Source organism: Aricia agestis, chromosome 11 (assembly GCF_905147365.1).
Source record: "Aricia agestis chromosome 11, ilAriAges1.1, whole genome shotgun sequence".
Lineage (NCBI taxonomy): Eukaryota > Metazoa > Arthropoda > Insecta > Lepidoptera > Lycaenidae > Aricia > Aricia agestis.
This window is the reverse complement of record NC_056416.1, coordinates 10,084,022-10,105,058: the sequence shown is the minus strand read 5'-3', so window position 1 is coordinate 10,105,058 and position 21,037 is coordinate 10,084,022. Positions and strand designations below refer to the sequence as shown.

The 21,037-nt window shown below is 39.6% G+C and overlaps 2 protein-coding genes across 5 annotated transcripts in view; one reads left to right on the top strand and one right to left on the bottom strand.

The window, feature by feature from the left end:
- Positions 1 to 6,035, top strand: part of LOC121731521 (guanylate cyclase 32E) — a 77,727-nt gene extending 71,692 nt beyond the window's left edge. Inside the window, exons 19-26 of the mRNA XM_042120974.1 lie at positions 928 to 1,040; positions 1,238 to 1,389; positions 1,829 to 1,927; positions 2,755 to 2,899; positions 3,420 to 3,518; positions 4,679 to 4,907; positions 5,275 to 5,380; positions 5,571 to 6,035. Of these exons, the coding sequence (XP_041976908.1) occupies positions 928 to 1,040; positions 1,238 to 1,389; positions 1,829 to 1,927; positions 2,755 to 2,899; positions 3,420 to 3,518; positions 4,679 to 4,907; positions 5,275 to 5,380; positions 5,571 to 5,744 (1,117 nt within the window). The 3' untranslated portion in view covers positions 5,745 to 6,035. The remainder of the gene's footprint in view (positions 1 to 927; positions 1,041 to 1,237; positions 1,390 to 1,828; positions 1,928 to 2,754; positions 2,900 to 3,419; positions 3,519 to 4,678; positions 4,908 to 5,274; positions 5,381 to 5,570) is intronic.
- Positions 5,989 to 21,037, bottom strand: part of LOC121731517 (receptor-type guanylate cyclase Gyc76C-like) — a 36,729-nt gene continuing 21,680 nt past the window's right edge. For all 4 annotated transcript variants that reach the window (XM_042120968.1, XM_042120966.1, XM_042120967.1 and 1 more), the window contains 12 exons: positions 20,913 to 20,984; positions 20,182 to 20,271; positions 19,980 to 20,055; positions 14,062 to 14,220; positions 12,758 to 12,938; positions 11,735 to 11,875; positions 9,375 to 9,597; positions 8,959 to 9,103; positions 8,440 to 8,642; positions 7,403 to 7,538; positions 6,888 to 7,011; positions 5,989 to 6,655 (listed from right to left, as the gene is read on the bottom strand). In XM_042120968.1, coding sequence (XP_041976902.1) covers positions 6,166 to 6,655; positions 6,888 to 7,011; positions 7,403 to 7,538; positions 8,440 to 8,642; positions 8,959 to 9,103; positions 9,375 to 9,597; positions 11,735 to 11,875; positions 12,758 to 12,938; positions 14,062 to 14,220; positions 19,980 to 20,055; positions 20,182 to 20,271; positions 20,913 to 20,984 — 2,040 coding nt within the window. In that variant the 3' untranslated portion in view covers positions 5,989 to 6,165. The remainder of the gene's footprint in view (positions 6,656 to 6,887; positions 7,012 to 7,402; positions 7,539 to 8,439; positions 8,643 to 8,958; positions 9,104 to 9,374; positions 9,598 to 11,734; positions 11,876 to 12,757; positions 12,939 to 14,061; positions 14,221 to 19,979; positions 20,056 to 20,181; positions 20,272 to 20,912; positions 20,985 to 21,037) is intronic.

The window sequence follows — 21,037 nt, the reverse complement described above, 5'->3', positions numbered from 1 at the left end:
TTTATGGCAATATTTGACACAAATATAGAGTAGACCAAGTGAAGGGAGTAGGGACATAAGCTATTTTTTATGGGAAAGTATTGTACGGTTTCCGTAAAATTCCTAATTTACGCGGGCGAAGCCGCGCGGGACATCTAGTACATCCATACATCCACACATCCATACATTCAAACAAACTTTCGCCTTTATAATATTATAGTAGGATAGGGCAGGGGTCACCAAATGGCGAACCGCGGTCCGCATCCGGACCGCCGACCCATTGTGTGCGGACCAAGCATGCTCGAAGATGATCTTCGTTCATCTTAGGACTTCAACATCTCTAGGATTTAATGTCAATATCAGCTATAGAGCATGCACCAATATTTCACTCCAAATTTTAGAGTGATAATTAGCTACAAAAATGTCTAAAAAAATACCTTTGTAATTTCTGTAATTACCTTTGTTTATTTTTTTTTTATAAAATGTGTGGAGCGATTTCATGTCTTAAAACGGACCCCGAGCGAAACTAATTGGTGACCCCTGCTATAGGGTATAGGGTAAATCTTGGGCCGAGGCAGTATCCTGTAGAACGAGGTTTTGTAGACCACTTTCAAATTTTAGGTGGATTCGGTGGAACTTACTATTATTTTAAGTAACAGTTGCTTTGCTTCTTAACAAAATTATCTGCTTATGCTTTCCGATAAGAGAAATTAAAGCTAATAAGTATTTAGTTCTTCACTTCAACCAAATTAATTAATTTTATTTAAATCTTACGATTGTAGACCCCCATTTTTTTGTCTGGCCCTACGTAGACCCTCGTCGAGTCTTGCGTCTTTGGAAATTACTGCCGAAGAACATAGCCTTAGCCCTCGATTTACATAGGAAATGCACTTAAATTGAAAGGCACATTAAAAATAGTATTCAGTTACTTATTATTTTCTATTTCAGGAAACCAAATATTTTTGACAATATGATAGCTATGATGGAGAAGTACGCTAACAACTTGGAAGCCCTCGTCGATGAGAGGACTGACCAATTGCAAGAGGAGAAAAAGAAAACAGGTCAGAACATGTATCTTTATTTTTGTTTTAAGTCGATTAGTAACTACCAATTCCCAAAACAAACTATTATGCTTGGCCATAAAACGTTTGGTTTGATTTATGGAAATAGCGCTCCACGTTGGGCGCCAAATACGGTCACGTGGTTATTTATTATACCTCCATGTTAGTATACTGATATAGATGAAATTGTGTAACAGAGGCGCTGCTGGAGGAGATGCTGCCGGTGCCGGTGGCGGAGCAGCTGAAGCGCGGGCGGCGCGTGCTGCCCGAGAGCTACGACTCCGTCACCATCTACTTCAGCGACATCGTCGGCTTCACCGCCATGTCCGCCGAGAGCACGCCGCTGCAGGTAAGCAGGAAACAATTTTTATCATTCATTCATTCAATGCAAATAAAAACTTGTAAGAAAATTAAAATTGACCAAATACGCCAACAATACCAATTATACCAGTTACCACCAGTAGCGGCGTTAGGGGAGGGCGACCGCCCAGGCGCCGGATAAATTGGAGCGCCGGCGGCCGAACGCAAACAAAAGGGGCGCCGCCTTTTGCACCCTGGGTGCCGAAGAAATCTCGCCCAGGTCGCTGGTAGTGCTAAAACCGGCACTCCAAATAACAATACGCAATGTACGCATTTACGTTACGGGTTACGGCCAATGAGAGAGCTCTTCACTTAGTATACTCATTTCTTGCTTCGTTTCTTCTCAACCAATTTGTTGAAATTGCGTTCGACTAATAATACTCTTATTAGACATATAACAATGGTGACAATGTTAAATATTGTTTCAGGTTGTAGATTTCCTCAACGACCTCTACACCTGTTTTGACTCCATATTAGAAAATTTCGATGTTTACAAAGTGGAGACAATAGGCGACGCTTACATGGTGGTAAGTTTTTTATTTAAGTATTTTAAAATTGTACGCCAAACCAAACAACAAGGAAAATTATATTGATTATTGTGTAACAATTGTAATATGTAGATAGTTACGCCGATATTATTATGTAACAAACCCGCGGCGCATGCGGTGCGAAAACGTGCAAACGTTGCGTATCCGTCACGTGTCCGCGACGTCATCGGTACGCAGCCGCGGCGTGTCCGCGAAAGCCGCTCGGCAACTGCTAGTGATAAGGGCCTTAGTGGAACGTGTGTCTATTGCGACATCCAAAAAATAATATAAATGTCATATTATGTATTTGTAACGTGCAGTAATGCAGTTATGCACATACGCAATAATTATGTTGTGTGTGTGAATCATTGACATATACGTGACAGGTGCCCCTATAGTCTTTAGTTACTTAAATCTATAGGTAATAAGATTCCGTAAGGGCTTGTCGCCCTGCCGGCACCTATATTTACCTGTATAGTGAACACTAAATCTTAACACAATAAATGAAGTCCGATTATACTTTTACTTCATTAATCTCTCATAGGGCGCTCCCCTTACATCTAATATATAAAATTCTCGTGTCACAGTTTTCGTTGCCATACTCCTCCGAAACGGCTTGACCTCGACCGACCTTGAACGGATTCTCATAAAATTTTGTGAGCATATTGAGTAGGTCTGAGAATCGGCCAACATCTATTTTTCATACCAAAAAGTATTTATATGGCAAAACAACATTTGCCGGGACAGCTAGTATTTTATATAAGTAGGCCGTTTATTCATAGTAGTTTATGATTAATGATTATTATACCTAATGAAACTTTCACAAGGTATCCGGTCTCCCGATCCGCAACGGCATGATGCACGCGGGCGAGATCGCGTCGATGGCGCTGGCGCTGCTGGCGGCGACGCGCACGTTCCGCGTGCGGCACCGCCCCGACCACCGCCTGCTGCTGCGGATCGGCATACACTCGGGTACGTTAACTACCGCGGATACAGTTGGTAAATCTGTTGCTGTTGTCGGTAGATACTAGTGTATTTTAATTATTATTATTATTATTATATACATACTAGTGTACAGTGTTCACCGTTCGGATAGAGATCAAAAATATTCCCGTATTGATTCAACTCATAGATCTGATTATAACTAAATAGGGTATGAGACATGAGTTAAAAGATCAAGCCACGCGCTCGGTAGGATGTCACGTTGTGAACTAACTTTGTTTTTTAATATACTTCGAAAATGATACAAAATGTAGGGTTGAATTATTGCCTAAGTTACATATTATCTAGATAATAAGGTAAGTGGTAACACGTGCTGTAGGTACGGGCGTTGACCCGTACAGTTAATTTTTGGTTGGGTTAGGTTAGGAAAAACACTAGTGAGTAGTGACGTTGCTACTTGCTACAAAAACATAAATTTGGGTTAAAATTGTTTAAATTTTTTAAGATATGGGTACCAAATAACTTTAATATTTTACATTGACATTTGAAGGTCCCGTATGTGCCGGAGTGGTAGGGCTCAAGATGCCGAGGTACTGCTTGTTCGGCGACACGGTGAATACGGCGAGTCGACTAGAATCTACAGGAATGCGTACGTAACTTTTGTCATACTAGTGATCTTATAAGTACCTAAAAGTTTATTTCCATGAAGTTGATCTTATCACTAACCAACCAAAGGCTACTTGACCTATATTCAATTTCATTGAACAAATACATATTTCTAGTAGAACTTGGTCTAAGGAAACCGTATTTCACCCTTATCATCAAATAAAAGCTTATGATTGATATATAAAGTCGATTTGAAAATATGATTTTATGAAAATAGGATTTGTACTGCGAAAACGCTTTTGCGGTACTTCCGAATTGGATGTGACGTCATTCTATTCGTAATTTAATATCTTTTATTTATCGCGCTCGTTATATGTAAGTTTATTTTTACATAAATAATAAAAATAAGCCTAGAAAGATTTGTAAAATATATTTTCTTGAATAATTCAAATAAAACATCAGTTTTATAAATTATCTCCATTTATTGTAGACGGGAAACGAAATGGCCAAAACTTTTCTCCAAAAGTTTTCAACATTACAATTGATTTCTAATTTCTTATTTAATTATTTTATAATTTTTGGGCACTATTAGACGCGTACATTTAGCATATACTATATAACTATATAACATAGAGCTTAAAATGCAAAACGTATGACGTCACACTATGGCGGACAGTGTTTTCGGCGCCATTTATAAGGCATATTTTTCAATAAACATTTTTATGGGTTTCTACTGTGTAAAATATTAAAATATTAGTTTTTTTGTAATAATGAATGATTATGAAGCGATTAGCATGAAGAAAAAAATGAGGTCAAGTAGCCTGTCCAAAAATTTTAAACTGAAAACTTAGCGATCCGACCTGAATATGAATAATTCTTAATTAAAGCCATGGCTAACCCCAGAAACTGATATAATTTTGATTTACGAGACTCGTAAATCAAAATTATATCAGTTTTTATTTTCAGTAAAATTACAATAGTTTCAAATTGAGCCGCAGAAAGATCGTGGCGCTAGTGTAGTTGTCAGTCCGAGCGAAAAAGCCGTTGAGATCGAATTAGTGCCGAATTAGTGAATTGAGCCGCAGCACGATTTTATGTCGGAATTAGCAAAAGCTTTAGGATTGAGCTGATTCGATTTTTGATTCGATTCTGATTCTGTCGGGAGTAAGGTATTGAAAACATAAAACGTAAAAAAATCTCCAGCTCTCAAGATCCACTGCAGCGCGGCGTGCAAGGCGTTACTAGACGAGATCGGCGGCTACATAGTGGAGGAGCGCGGCCTCGTCTCTATGAAGGGCAAGCACGACCAGCTGACGTACTGGGTGCGGGGGGAGCAGAGGCCCGCGCGCGCGCCCCGCCCCGCCCCCATCGGCGCAAGGCACCGCACCTCACTCAAGACGAGGTCGCGGCTCGAGGGCAGCGCTTTGCACAGGTTTGTATGACATTCTGCCGCACTCGGAAACATTTAAATAATTGTTTAACTCTAATTCAATCAATAGTTTGTCAGAAAATATATTAAATTATAAGTCAAAATCGTCGTTAAAATAAAATTAAGCAATTAATAAAAATTTCTGAGTGCAGCCGCTAGGGCTGGCGATATTATGCATGACAAAAATGACATCATACAATCACACCGTTTTAAGACATTATAGGCATACAATGTTTTGTCCTTGTTTATCAAGCTTCTTCAAACATACAATGTGATATGTTTGAAGAAGCTTGATAAACAAGAATAAATGATTTTTGAATGTTGTTCGGAAAACCTACAGCCAACTTTTAACTACTTACTCCTTTTACAGATGTTGCAGTTTAGAATCTCCAAAGAAACTACGGTTTGCTACGGGAAACCATCTAGAATCGCACGTGGATAGCGTTTTTCACCACCGAAGCGATGAATACATGGAAGTAAGTCATTTTATAAGACGTATTAAATACATGCATACTATTTTATGCTATGAATTATCTCCGCGTGTTAGACAGAAAAAAAAATATAAGATGCCTGTACAAAGGTTTTCCGTATAACGTCATGTGCTATAAACTGCCACAGCCGGGCAGCACGATGCACGATAACCATCTCATTTAATTTTTCCAACAGCAGGTAATCGAGGGTCGCACGTCGGGCAACCTGCTGGAGGCGCCGAGCCTGCTGGAGCACACGAGCGTGTCGTGCCCCGTCATCGAGCACACATCAGCCGTCTGTCTGGTGGTGCCGCCTCGGGCGCCCCGCGACCCCGCCGCGCAGCCCCTGCTGGCTGACGCTCGGCCCTAGTCTATATCCGCCACTCCCCTCGGCATCCCTCTAGAGGCCGGTATCCTTTCTGCCACGAACATAGCGGCGAGTGGGCCAGCCCCTCGCCGCGACGGGGGCCTTGAATTAGTCTATTTCTGGTGCACGTTGAGGGACGCCGAGAGGGCACTTTCTCGTACTTATTTATGCAAGAGACTGAGCTGTGTTTACGTCAAACGACTTAGTTAATCGAAGTGATCTACGTCAGTATTATTAAGAGACTCCGTTCAATAGAAATTATTTAATAACATTAAACTCTTATTTCACAATTTACGGTAACATCGTTTTACTTACATTTAAAGTATTTACAGCGGCATTTCATATACATATACATAATCTAATATACATTTAAAATATAAGATCGTTCAGTTTACACGTAGGCGCGCGGCGGCGCGGCAGGCGCTCACACGGCGGACTCGCGGTCGAGCAACTGCGGCGCGCGGCGCAGCGAGGCGTTGCTGCTGCGCGTGCCGGCGCCGAATATCCCCAGCAGCCACGAGCGGATCGCGAACCGCGTGTTCTTGGCGAGATCGCCCTTCTGGTCCACCACGTTCTCGAGCGAGTGCCACTTCTTGTACTCGATGTACTCCGACTCAGGCGCTTTTCGCCGGCCGCGGTCGAACTTGTTGCAGAGGCTCGACTTGCGCAGGAGCGGACTGTCCTCGTCGGTCCGCGGCAGGTCGTCGGTGAGGTTGTAGAGCGCGTTCCCGTTGAAGATGGGCCCGGACACGATGGAGATGGGCACGTCGACGTCGAGCGAGCGCGAGGTGTGCTGTCGGCGCATGCGCGCGCCCGCCAGTGCGTCCAACGAGCGCGCCGCCCGCAGCGAGCACCCGCCGCATTCGCCGCCGCCATCGCACGCCGTCACAGACGCGATAGACCGTAGCGTGTGCCTATAAACACAGAAGAACAATATTTTAAAAATTGACCCAAACGCACCTACGCTATTTTTGTCAGGTTGAGTCAAAATATTAAAAAAATACTACAGAATATCAAAATGAGCACGTTTGTGTCCAGACTAAATCGTGATCTTATCGACTGTGCTTAGCATAGCCCGAGCAAATGACATAATTATATAAAAAGGTAATTAGTACGTAAGTTTGTATACAAGCGAAAAATTATTACCTGGGTATAACGTTTTTGAGCGGCGCAGCGCAGAGCGCCATGTTGGGGTGCGCGGGCAGCGACGCGCCGCTGTGTAGCCGCTGTCGCACGCCGCCGCTGCCCGACCGACCCTCCGATTTCAACTCTGAAATACAATCATTATACACAATTTTATATCATGTATTAGTTATTATTTAAGTGGAAAAAATTGTAGAAATAACGGCTGTTCATCAATGCTTTCTTACTCAGTTATGAGATGGAGTAGTCTCGATTGTTGCACGTGAGTAACTAAATACAGATTAGTAAACAATAAACTCAAACTTATTCTATTTCGAGACTGCAGAATTAGTACGATCCTAAATATAGAAATATTTTCTATAGCAACTTTCCTACTTAAAAAAATACAATCAACTATTTTACTATAGCGCCGCAGCGCCTTATAACTTTTATCTATTTTCATTCTGTACAGACTTTAAGTACAAGCGGAAAAAGTATTCCCCATGCAGACAATAGAGTTTTAGCTTGAGTTTGTGTACCTGTAATGGAAGGATGTCGGGAGTCGGTTAGCCGCGGGCTCCTTCGCGGTCGACAAAACAGAGGTCGCTCCTCCCCCTCTACCGGTCGCTTCTGTATCGCCTTCTCTGTTGCACCCACTAACCAATATGTTTGTAGCTGCAACAGAAATACGGTTCTATATATTTACATTTTATTTTTACAGCCAGTGCGCATTCGATAAATTAATGCAATGCTATTTTTACAAATTATGAATTTACTTTCTCGAAAGCAAGTTAAAAAAACTAATGCCCGTTTTCACCAACCACCTCCTATCGTAAAGTGTCCCCTAGCGGCCATAAAGTGTACCTGTCTTTCAAGAATTAATTATTGTATGTGTCACCTACGTCCTTACTCCTTAGGGCCTTAGAACATTGGCAAAACATAAGGGTTTTCAAAAACGTGTTTGTGTTAAGAAATATATGTCCCTAAAAGAATGCTACGTAATTATACGTGGGAGAGCCATGCTTCGGCACGAATGGGCCGGCTCGACCGGATAAATACCACGTTCTCACAGAAAACCGGCGTGAAACAGCGCTTGCGCTGTGTTTCGCCGAGTGAGTGAGTTTACCGGAGGCCCTATCCCCTACCCTATTCCCTTCCCTTCCCTACCCTCCCCTATTACCCTATTCCCTCTTAAAAGGCCGGCAACGCACATGCAGCTCTTCTGATGCTGCGAGTGTCCATGGGCGACGGAAGTTGCTTTCCATCAGGTGACCCGTTTGCTCGTTTGCCCCCTTATTTCATAAAAAAAAAAAAAAATGCTAGGTGATACTTAGCGTTAATAACGGTTGGTGAAAACGGGCATAAGATGCACATTTCACGGACTCCGAAAAAAATAGACGATCGCACATGTTGAACGCATTTTTAAATCTATGCTACACTAGTGATAGAGAAAATATCCAATTTGAAAGCATTGATTTAATTAAATCAGGTAACAGATTTATCTCACAAGTCAAACGAAAATGCTTCATATTGCACCTCGCTCTAACATTAACGTATAACAAAACACAATACACACCACCCCTTTACCCTTAATGGGTATAGTGCCTCGTGGCTCCACGATGTAACCGCCGATTTTGTCCAGCGCCTGCTTGCAGCTCGGCGAGATGTGTATCCGGAGCGGTTCGCCGTTGGACTCCATGCGTGACGCCGTGTTGACGGTGTCACCGAAGAGGCAGTACCGCGGCATGGTTAGTCCCACCACGCCCGCTACTACTGCACCTAAAATTTCGTAATTAATGATAAATGAACTCTTCTCGCAAAAGTAGATAACATAATACAGTGATGTGTTATTATTTTTTTATCAACACTTTTTTTCATGAACGCAAAAATAAATGAGTTTTTAAGCAGCTGTATTATAAGGCTTGCGTTTGCCGGCTATGCTTGATCTGCGATCTGTCTATAAATTTCTCTGTTGGTTATAAGTAACATTGCAAATGCCAAAATTAGCATTAGATGCGTAAACGAGTAACAAACACTGTTTTTTTTCGAACAATCATGTTTGCATATAAATATTATTATAGCACTCGTGCATTACCTGTATGTATACCGATTCTCAGTTTGAGTGTTTCGTTGGGTCGGTGCGCTATCTTGTGTGTCCGGACCGCGTTGAGCAGCTCCAACGCCATCGACGCGATCTCACCGACGTGCCTGTCTTTATTCCTAATCGGTAGCCCCGACACCTGGAATTACGGTTTAACCATGTGATATTGTAACAGTTTCAGTCGAACAGGTTCCGACCACATAGAAATCTGTACTAACAAATAATATAATAGGTAGGTGGCGGACAAATTACTGCTCGCCTCCGTAACTAGCTCGGATGTAGTTCTAATGTGCTATTATATCGTACTGAAATCGTGCAAGTTGCATGTACTATGTATATTGTATACGTGCCAGACCGATCCTTTTTGTTTCTCCATGGTCCATAGTCCGGTAAGAAAACGTTATACGTACCACCATATAAGCGTCGCCTATCGTCTCCACTTTATACACGTCGTAGCCTCTGATGATGCGGTCGAAGACCGTGTACAGGTCGTTGAGGAAGTTGACGACCTGCAGAGGCGTGCTCTCGGCCGACATAGCGGTGAAGCCCACGATGTCGCTGAAGTAGATTGTGACTGAATCAAACGACTCGGGCTCCACCCCCTCGCCCGTCGTCAACCGATGCGCCACTGACCTGCAACAACATACGAATCAGTAACGAAGTCTTGTCCGGCTACACAACGATAGCCTTTAGCGAAGACTTTTTTTTTGTCGCTTCTTTCTAGAATCACCGATCAAAATGTACGGAAGTGACATAAGCGTTCGATAATGTGACGTTGACGTTAGACTCGGCTAATTTCAATTCCATGTAACATTCTATAAAAAAGCGATAAAGAAAACGTTTTAGCTACAGGCTTTGTTCGGTCACAGCAAGGGGATGATAGGTCAGAATGGGATGCCTCATTTTCAGAACCAAATCGCGATTTATGCTCTAAAAAAACTATGCTGGCTAATTCAAAGGTTGCTTGCTCTTGTCGACGTCTTGTCTTGTTGACTAATTATTAGGCATCATGTTTGCCCCATCATTCCCTGAATTTACAAGTCGTAAGTGTGAAAAATGCGATCAGGTGGTCTAGTACTGAATGTTACAATAGTCTACTGTGACCGAAGCACGTATATCGTTGCCACCGGTAGCGGTAAATAGGCAAAGGGATAAAAATATAAAAAATCTAATCTATAATAGTAGTTATCTACACTACCATGCTATCTATCTACTAAAGTGAAGTAACTTTTATAAAAGCTTAAAATGGCAAACTCACTATTGCCATTACTTACTCTATTATAAAGGAAAAATTAAACCTGTAAAAAAAGTATTAGGTGACGTCTACGATCGACATGCTCAAACCGAGAGGACAAAAAAATCAAACCGCGTGTAAGCCACAAACAGTCCAACACCACCAACGCGCCGAGTTAGATCACATTCCCCAAGCAAGCGCTACTGTTAGACTCACACCGTGCCGGCGCTGCGCCGGCGCCTACAGCGACGTTATACTACGATCACCAATAGAGAGTTAATTACCTCATAACATCACGACTATAATGGATTCAACCCCCACATCTGGAAAAGAACACAAGTACAACAAAGTGAATACAATAACATTCCTCCTTTTTGATACATGTACCACTGTTTTACATCGAGTCCACGTCTATGGATCACTCATACTTGTACTCTCCCCCGCAATATTTCCTAAAACCGGGCCTACTTTACCTAACAAAATATTTTAAATACAAAACAATTTTAAATAGTCTGTGATAGGATTTATTTTTTTGTTTTCAAACATGTAGCATTAGTAGTTTTAAGTATTTGTACAAAATTAATTATCATAAAAAATTATTCATCGATGCTACAATTAAATTTACTTTTCAACTAAAATATTTGCCATTTTCAACAAAAATATTGATTATTATTGGTGGTATATGAAGATGATGAAATAAAAAAAAATGCCTGATCAGGGGCCTGAATCATAATTATTATTCGACTCGGATTCGACAACTTTTGACATGAGCGGCAATCAATAAACTCAAGTCGACAACTTTTCAATAACCGAGCGATAAGTTTTCGAATCCGAGTCGAACTTCTTTTGAATAAACCCGTAATATAGAGTGAATCTGACCGACAAGACTGGACTAAATGTAAACCAGCGCACACCACTGCAGTCAGCCAGATGCCGCTTGTTGTATTTGCGTCTTCCTCGACAGTGCTTACATTTACATTGGGAACAAACTGTTACATCGAAATATTAGTAACATCGACACAGACTGGGGCTACATGATTTAAAATGTATGCCAGAGAAAATTCAGAGCGCCGAACACAGAACTCTAGGTTAATATAGTTGAAAAACGAACAAATGTCACGCATTATAACAGCGCACGAGTGTGTTGTAAAAGACCAGAGTTTTATATTCAGTGCTTTGTAATTTCCTGGTTTTCCGTATCTCGGTTATAGTCCCAGCCTTATTTCGCTTAATTCTAGCTAATATACAACATGTACCATGCACCCTCTTAACATCTGCGGGGTCTTACTATCAGTATTTTATTGACAATTCGTATTAACCACCATAAGATCATTTAACGAACAAGTACAGGCACAATCATTTTAATAGTCACATGTTTCAGGCAACATCGTCGGTGAGTCGTGAAGCAGCTCTATGTTAAGACATAAAACATACAATTAATTAAGCCGTACTGGATGAATGATATTAGATCTTACGTCGAGGACACAAAGTAGAATTTTCTTAGACACTTCAGACACGATAATATCCGATACTTACTTTGGTAACATTCTGTGCAGCAAATCTTCCGTCTTCTGTTTCTCGTCGTCTAAAAGCCTCGTTCTCTCTTTGACTAGTTCCTCCAAATTATTCGCGTACTTCTCCATCATATCCATCATTTGATCCATTATGTTTCGCGACCTAAAATGAGTATAATAAAATTAGTTTTTTTTAAAGGTTTAATTTCTTATAATTAGTAATAATGACCTTTTAACCGACTTCCAAAAAGGAGGAGGTTATATGTTCGGCTGTGGATATTTTTTATTTTATGGAGCGCATAACTACAAGGACTTTGTTTGTCAAGCATTTATCAGACAAAGACGGCAGCCTTGTGCAAGTCTGTTTATAAAGAAGTGAGATTTCATATTCTGTCCTAGATCTGTCTCCTGGAGATAACATGTAAAGGTTCTGATGAAACACTGCAACTGTAAGTTGGCAATTTCTCAATTTATCGCTGGCTAGACGACGCCCGCAACTCCGTTGCGCCAAAACTCGTTTATCATGCTGAAACCGTACATTTTTTTGGGATAAAAAGTATCCTATCTCCTATCCCGGGACTGAAAGTATCTCTATACCAAATTTTAGCAAAATCGGTTCAATGGTTCGGGCCTAAAGTGGTAACAGCCAGACAGACAGAAAGATAGACACAGTATGGATAGCTATCATGCTGTTACACTTTCATCCTAGTGAAATTACATTTACATGGAAAGAAAAATATTATTACGTGCCTCAGAGCTAGATAAAGCAAATAAGAGTGTTATAAAACACTGTCTGATATCCATAGAAGTTTCAGTGAAGTTTAATAATTTTAACGACGTAGTAGGATTATTTTGCCATTACGATAAATTACTTTTCGAATCAAAATCATTTATTTGCTGAAATAAGGTACAATATGGTGTTATAGAGGTGCTTTTAAACCTGCATATGCATATGCTTTGGGTCAATCTTAGTAAAGAAAGTAAATATTGTTTAATTGGACTTCTTCACATCTTAAAAATGAAAAAAAAGAAGAATGTAACTCACTTGCCCGACTTGATCTTCTTGAGTCTAGCGCGTATAGTGGGAAAGTCTGGGCGGGCGGCGGGATCCTCCGCCCAGCAGTCGCGCAGGATCGCCAGCACCGGCTCGTCCGTCGCCAGCGCCCCCGTGTCCGGCCGGAACGGCTCCGCCCCCGCCCGACATCTCTTGACGCGCTCTACTATTTCTGCGATACGAATAATGAATTAATATAATTTACTAGATGTTCCACGCCCTTCGCCCGCGTATTTAGGAATTTCACAAAAACCGTACATTTTTCTGCAAAAAATTGCCTATTTCCCTTCTAGTGGTCTATTCTTCATGTGTGCGAAATAACATAAAAATTGCTGCAGTAGTTCTTAAGATAATAAGCAATTTCAAATAATTTCCCCCGTTTTATCCACATTTTCCTCTATTTCTTCGCCCCTATTAATCTAAGCGTGATAATATATAACCTATAGCCTTCCTCAATTAATGGGCTTCTAACACTGAAAGAATTTTTCAATCGGACTAGTAGTTCCTGAGATTAGCGCGTTCAAACAAACAAACAAACAAACTCTTCCGCTCTATAATATTAGTATAGATTGTGCACAAAAACAGTTACAAAAACTTGAGAGGTGTCAAGGGACACCCGGATGTAAGGAAGTTGCTTTTTATGAGAGAGAGAGAGACAGACAGAGAAACACGCGCACGCCGCACGGCTTTCAACTATAGCAAAAAGTGTCGTTAAAACTTTTGTTTTTAAATTTATCCATCTAGCCCCCTTTCGCAACGCGTGATAATAACAACACATATAAAAAGTAAAAACACATACAGTGCGACAATGCTTGACAATGAATGTGGGCTGGGGCGCTGCAGTTAAAGGTGTTGAAGTGTGAACAAAAACTATTTAGAATTCATATAAGTAGTTAAATATTTACCCCCTTACTAAAATAAACGTTGTATAAGCTTTGAACAGTTATACAGTGTTCCTGTCACACAAGTGACATTTTTAATTGGATTGAAGAAGACAAAACACTGTATAACTATTCAAAGCTTATACAGCGTTTATTAGTAAGGGGGTTATAGTCTACGACCTACGCCAGTAAATCAGAGCTACAGATATTTTGACTGCACATTTTTGTATTTGCATGATCACATAAAGTCATCACTCATCACTCGTGCCTAGCTGCATTGAACGGCAATCAGTTTACTGTTATGTACATTATTGCACTTTCACTCTGACGCTGGTTACTCCTAAACGGGGAGCTTACGCTAAAAGAAAAAGAAGACATTTTGACTTATGATATTATATTACTTACAAAACTTACCTTTGGGTTCTAAAGTAGTTGGTCCAAAGGGACCTTTCCTAGCGATAATTTCGTAGAGAATTATGCCAAATGCATACACGTCCCCCTTCTGCGTGCCGCCAACCGTGCCGTTGGGGTCGTCCAGCTGACGTAACAATTCTGGAGATTTCCATAACAGACCTGCAAAGGAAAATAAATTGTGTACTATTTAGGAAATTGCCACACTTACGTTATTTGATCTGGGTAATATCGGGCCAAGAAATCACATACATTTATTTCTGATTAAGTATGTCCGGCTAAGCGCTAATCTTCTAGATAAGCCGTAGCAAATTGTTTAGTTACATAAAGAATAGCAGAGTTTTACCTACCAATAAAACTCTTATTATGTCCGGAACCTTATTCAAGGCCTTTAAACAAAATTGAGATGGTAGTCTTCCGTTTCCTGCCATAATATTGATCGTTGTAGTTCCTTTCCGGTCTTTTTGGCGCCAAGATGGCGCTACGATGGCGGTAAGATGGCGGTTTCCGGTGTTCACCAGGGCAGGCGCGCGCGCTTTCTTCCTCATTGCAGTCTCAATTTTTTAGCACCAGGCAGACCTTACTGTAAGGCCTTGAATAAGGTTCCGGACATAATAAGAGTTTTATTGGTAGGTAAAACTCTGCTATTATGTCCTATCACCGTTATTCAAGGCCTTTAAACAAAATTGAGATATTGTTTGTTGTCGCCTGGTGAACAAGACGCCAATGTGAAGAATCAAAATGATTATGAGACAGGAGTTTGTTATATTATATTTTTAAATGATTTACTTAGTATTTTAAGTTGTGCATGGTTTTAATAATTACAATTTGTTCAAAATTACATTAAAGTACATATTTTAAATTTTATCAAAACTAGTAACGGGTTCAAAAAGATTAGTTAAGAATTACTGGTAAAAGAAATCGGCTTATAAGCTTCTTTTGTATAGTATTTTTAAAAGGCAACGGAGACCGTACGCTTCCCGGAGTTGCCTCGATACCGGCTTCTTTTAAAATCAACTTAACCCATCCGGAAATTGCTGTTCTAGAAGCAGTTTTTGGTACTCCCCGATCTGATACAAATAAATGTTTGATGCCGGCTTCTTTCCGTCTATCGCTACCTAGAACAACTAATTTTATACGGGATCAGTATTTGGATTTTCACTGTTCGAAAAGAATTTCCAACCTAATAGATTGTGGGATTCTGAATCGGTTTTAAAACCGTACATTGGTCAGAAAGTCACAGTATCAATTTTATTATCATCTACAACACTGCCCTGTGACAGGCACACGATTAATAAAGTCAAGTCGTGCACTCTACGATCCGAATATAAATATTATAATCTTATATATATATAATTAGAATCTCGGAATCGGCTCCAACGATTTTTATGAAATTTAGTATAGAGGGGGTTTCGGGGGCGATAAATCGATCTAGCTAGGAATCATTTCTATAAAATGTCATTTTCATCGGATACCGAGCAAAGCTCGGTCAAACAGCTAGTAATATTAAAATGGCGCATCGCCTGAAATCTGCAAATAAATTTGCACAATTTACGCTACTCGTAGATACATTAATGGCACAAACTGTACTCAGCTTATTACATTTTTGAACATTATTTGTTGAAAATATGGTGTTCAAATTTTTCTTTTCCAAAACATGAGAGGCAAGACTTATATTATATTATGATATGATATATTATATTTTGTACTGCAAAGTGTAGAAACAATTGACTTGTGAACTAGGATTGTTTTGCTAGATTAGGTTTTAAATGTAAATCAGCTAAAAAGTACACTAATTGGGACCCCGAGGAGTTAGTAGGCTGGACCCCCAAAACTTTGCACCAATTTAACCATCTTATCCAAATCTCCATCGTCAGGTTTTGTACTCGTGGAGGAGAAAAGGCCGTTGATAGATAAGTACAGAAAATTCGACTCCACGTTCCGAACCGTGAACGGCGGTGACTCGAGACTTTAGATCCACTTTCCATAAAGCCTGGGGTCACGAGAACACGCCTTTCGCACGATTGAGATGCATCAATACTCTGGGCATCAAATTCGGAGGTGGGAATACCCAAGCCAGACTGAAGGTCTATTCCCATGAAAACGCGTTGTGTCTACGTCCTTTGAACCCTCTGGTCTAAGGTGACATACTTTGCTCGGGTTGATGCAAATAAGTCGATCTCGGGCATGCCCCACTTCCGAAAAGATGATGTCGGTCACCGCAGGGGCTAGATGCCATTCGGGGAGAAAAGATTTTCTCGACAATCGATCTGCTGTATTGTTGTACCGGCCTGGAATGTGACGCGGTATAATATATCGAATGGATCTAAAAAATAATAATAATTATAAGTTAGATTCATTAGAGAATTTGATTTGTTCCCCCCCTTTATTTCTTAAGTATGCCACTACAGATTTGTTATCGCACTGCAGAAGCAGACACGACTTACTTAGCGTAGGACCGTATTCGCGTAAACATTTTAAAATTGTTAACATTTCTTTTTTATTTATTTAATAATTTGAATGAAGATTTTCTTCATCATTAGGCCAATCTCACGTTAAACATACATCATTTAAATCCGGTCCCCAACCAGAGTCGGAAGCGTCCGTAGTTAGATTTGGGGAGGTGAAGTCGAGAAGACTTTTTACAATTAGCTAAACACCATTCTAATTCAATAGCGTGAAAAGGTAGAGACCGCTTTTCATAGGGGCTACATCCAAGTACACTGTTGCAATGGGTTGCAAAAAATTTCAATAATTTAAGCGACCTTGTGGAAATGCTAGTCGAGCGAAATTTAGACGACCGACAATGCTCTATATTTCTCTGAGAGTTGCTTTTCTAGAACTTAACTTCTGAACTTTTGAATCTGGAATGGATTTTCGATTGTTCCATGTGTCCCAAAAAATACCTAAATATTCTAAAGCCTTTTGTGGCTGAAGTATGGGATTTAATCTTATTAATTACAACCTTACCTAGCTTGAGCATCGTATCAAGCTCGTGTGATACAAGTCTGTTCTAATATTTTCGTTTTATCCTGGCATGCAATTACGAAATTGTGTAAGAAAGCGACTATACGCATACCTTGTTCTAGTAGTAATTCTGCTGTCCAATTTGTCAGGGACGCGAAAACTTTGGGGGCAGTGGCCAGCCCAAATGGCAAACAGGTCATTTGTAAGAGTTGACCTCTGTACATTAACCTCAAACAACGATGGTGTAGAGACACCGGTGTGATAATAATACGCCTGCGTTAGGTCTATCTTTACTAACCATTAGCCAATCGTTGGGCTGCAGAAATTCTGGTATTCGATGCGTAGCTATCAGTTGAAATTTGCTTATCTTTAGAAACTCGTTCAATTTTTTTTTTTTGAAATAGAAAATAGGGCGCATAGTTACTTCGCTTTTTGGGGTTAAAACATTTTTGATAAAAAACTCTTGAGTTTCGCGGGCATATTCTAAAAGGCTGTGCTTATTCCTTAAGCAACGTTTGAATAACCTGATCCATTTCTGGGGACGAAGTCCGTGAATTAACGTGACTATAAGAGTCGAAGACGGTTTTCGTAAAAATTGAATTTTATAACCGGTTATTATTTTTTAAAAGGGAAGAAGGAACACCCCACATTTTCCCAAACATAGTTATAACCTCCCCTCTCGAATATATGTAATTGATTGTACCGTTGGTTCTTGGTGGAAATGCATGTTGAACACTAATAAAACAATATTTGCGTGCACTTTTTCCACTATATTAAGAAATTATTAACAAATTACACGACCGGTTTCGAAATTAATCATCTTCAGGTGTACTTAGTGTAGGTAGTTTTACAAAATTAAATATAATCAAAACAAATATTGGGGATGTCAGCATCATGAAATTTTATACCATTTGGTAGAATTTCTCTACCGAATACGACTTTTTTCTACTAATGTCGTCGTGTAATTTGTTAATAATTTCTTAATATAGTGGAAAAAGTGCACGCAAATATTGTTTTATTAGTGTTCCCCTCTCGAAACTCCTGTTGAAACTCAAAATTTTCTGTCACCTCTTCCTCTCGGGGCATTGGATTGTTTAAAAGACTTATTCGTATTTCGTACCCAGGGCCTGTTGTCTTGGAGTAAGAGACGTTGTTGGCTTATATGAGGACCGAAAAAAAACCCCTCATTACATTGGCATGGGAGCCAAAATTATAATTAAAAACATAGGGGTGGAAAGGTCGCACCGCCTGTGCTTCAGAATATGCATAACTTTGATTATTACGTATAGCCAAACGGTGCTTGGAAGCGACCGGTTTGTTTGTAATAACTGGGGCCTGGTTGCGCAGCCAGAGCACCCGAAGCAGGCCGCCTCTCTTGCGCAGAGAAGGCTGGCTTTTTATTCTTTATATTAGTATCAAACAAATGAAAATTTTATTTAAGTACACCTCCATTATTTTTAATAAAATCGGACAACAGCTGAGCTAAAATGGTCGCTTTGGAGAGTCATATTATGAATCTTATGGTCACTCTGCTTGCAATTTATGTCTAGTAATACGTATTTCATATTCGTCAGTTTCACAAATGAAATGAAATGAAATGTGACCATTTTAGCCCGGCTGGTCTTTATTAAATAGAATATATTCGTATGTTGGAGGAATTTTTAAATTTCAAAAACGATTCCTTTACTTATTTTTTATGATTTATGAAAGTTCCTGACGTTCAATAATATCAGCATGCCTAACGCAAACTAATTGTAAACAGTCCAAAGATCAAATATCTTTAATTTTTGTTCAAAGATTTGTTGTTTTGTTCAAAGATCTTTAATTTTGGATAATAACGATATTTTACTATCTTAAATCCATTGTAATAAATCAGAAACACCCTTTTTTAACGCATTATTTTGCATTATTAATGAACTCGTAATAGCACCAAAAGACTTATCACTCGTATTCAAATTAAAATTATTTGCTTTCTCAAATTGCCCAGGGCCTTTCAATTCTTCGTTAATCGTTAACCTCCAATTATTATTCGACAAAACCATATATGGTTTTGTCGAATTTAAGGCCGGGCGTATATTTTTTGAATATCCGATTAACGGATATTTGACCAATTGTCAGAGTTAGATAAAGTGTTGCAAGCTACGTTGCAAGTAAATAATTGAGTGTCTGTAAATGCTCCGCAGAGGCATTCTGAATAGACGGTTCTTTGAGGTTGGTCGTCAAATCGAAATTAAAAATAGTTCGACGTATTAGAAACAGCGTCATGATCAATATTTTCGTACTAGCACAATTTTCCTTCGCAATCGTATCCAAAGGTGGATAGACAAGCTAAGAAATTTTGGATCTGACTGACCTGCTTGACAAGGTTTTGCAATACCTCGTCATCCCATTTTCGCTTCCGTTGTACGACTGGTTCTTCATCTGACGATGACGATGTAGAAGAAACACACTCGCAAACACTTTTATCAACATTATATTTCAACCAATGTAATGTTAAAACTTAAATTAAAAAATTTTGAAACCACAAACGATCTAGAATAAATTATTAACTATTTAAGAAAAAGAATATTATAGTTATTAGCAAAGAAACAAAATTTCTTATAATTTTAATAACTTTAACGAACGCTAACAGCGTTATACGTCTTTACGGCACAAAACTCAAGACGCCAATGAGGAAGAAAGCGCGCGCGCCTGCCCTGGTGAACACCGGAAACCGCCATCTTACCGCCATCGTAGAGCCATCTTGGCGCCAAAAAGACCGGAAAGGAACTACAACGATCAATATTACGGCAGGAAACGGAAGACTACCATCTCAATTTTGTTTAAAGGCCTTGAATAACGGTGATAGGACATAATAAGCAAATTATTATAGTACTTCAGAACTTCGTTAAATATGTGTTCCAATTTATTACAGAGGTCGACACCGGTATTAGGTATTTGAATGTTTTACATACCTCTATAATATTGATGCTCTCCCATCAAATCATTTTCTGCACTATATCTTAACTCGTGTAGACCGAAATCAGTAACCTACAAATTAACATGTATTGTAAGTTTGATATATTTAATGTATGTTAACATAAATAAATCTTGCCACAATTATTTTTAAAAGTTACACTTAAACTTAATAGACAAAAAATAGTTAAAACTTGTTACCTGTAACATCCACCTGGACGTGACTACACAATTCGAGGACTTGAGATTACCGTGAAAGATCAATGGTGAACTATGAATAAAAACCATACCCTGAAACATAATTGTTTTATTTATTCCAACTATAACAGTATGTAATTCGATGTAAACTTATATAGTTTAATTACGAAGCAAGAAGAAATCAGTACATTGACCTCTTACTTATTGCTTTGCCGCGCACGTGCGTATCTTCCACGTACATGTTGCTATCTCATTCCCGCAAAAGTGTGAGAGAACCGCGATATGAACACGCGTAAGTGAAAAGGCAAATAGTTGTAGGACTTGTAAGTCAATGTACTATCAGAGAAGTTGATTTCTAGGCAGATAGGGGACCAACGTAGTTTGGTCGCGTTGCATCAAACCCAGCCGATAGATTACAATTATCATTAATTAAATTGACATGATCCGACCAATTGACGTTGATCTGTCAACTGCCTAGGAATAAAGTTATAGGACTTGTAAGTCAATGTACTATCAGAGAAGTTGATTTCTAGGCAGATAGGGGACCAACGTAGTTTGGTCGCGTTGCATCAAACCCAGCCGATAGATCACAATTATCATTAATTAAATTGACATGATCCGACCAATTGACGTTGATCTGTCAACTGCCTAGGAATAAATTTCCTCGATGGTAAATATTTCTTGCAATGTATGAGCTTAAAATTACATTATATATAACCATAAAAATAGCTTACCTTAATGAGATCATGCATAAGCGACGACACGAACATGTTATCCAATTTTATATCCTCGTTCTCAATTATATCCTGAAACAACCAGATAGTAAATGTTATCAAAATAACCTTGGTACAATTTTCGA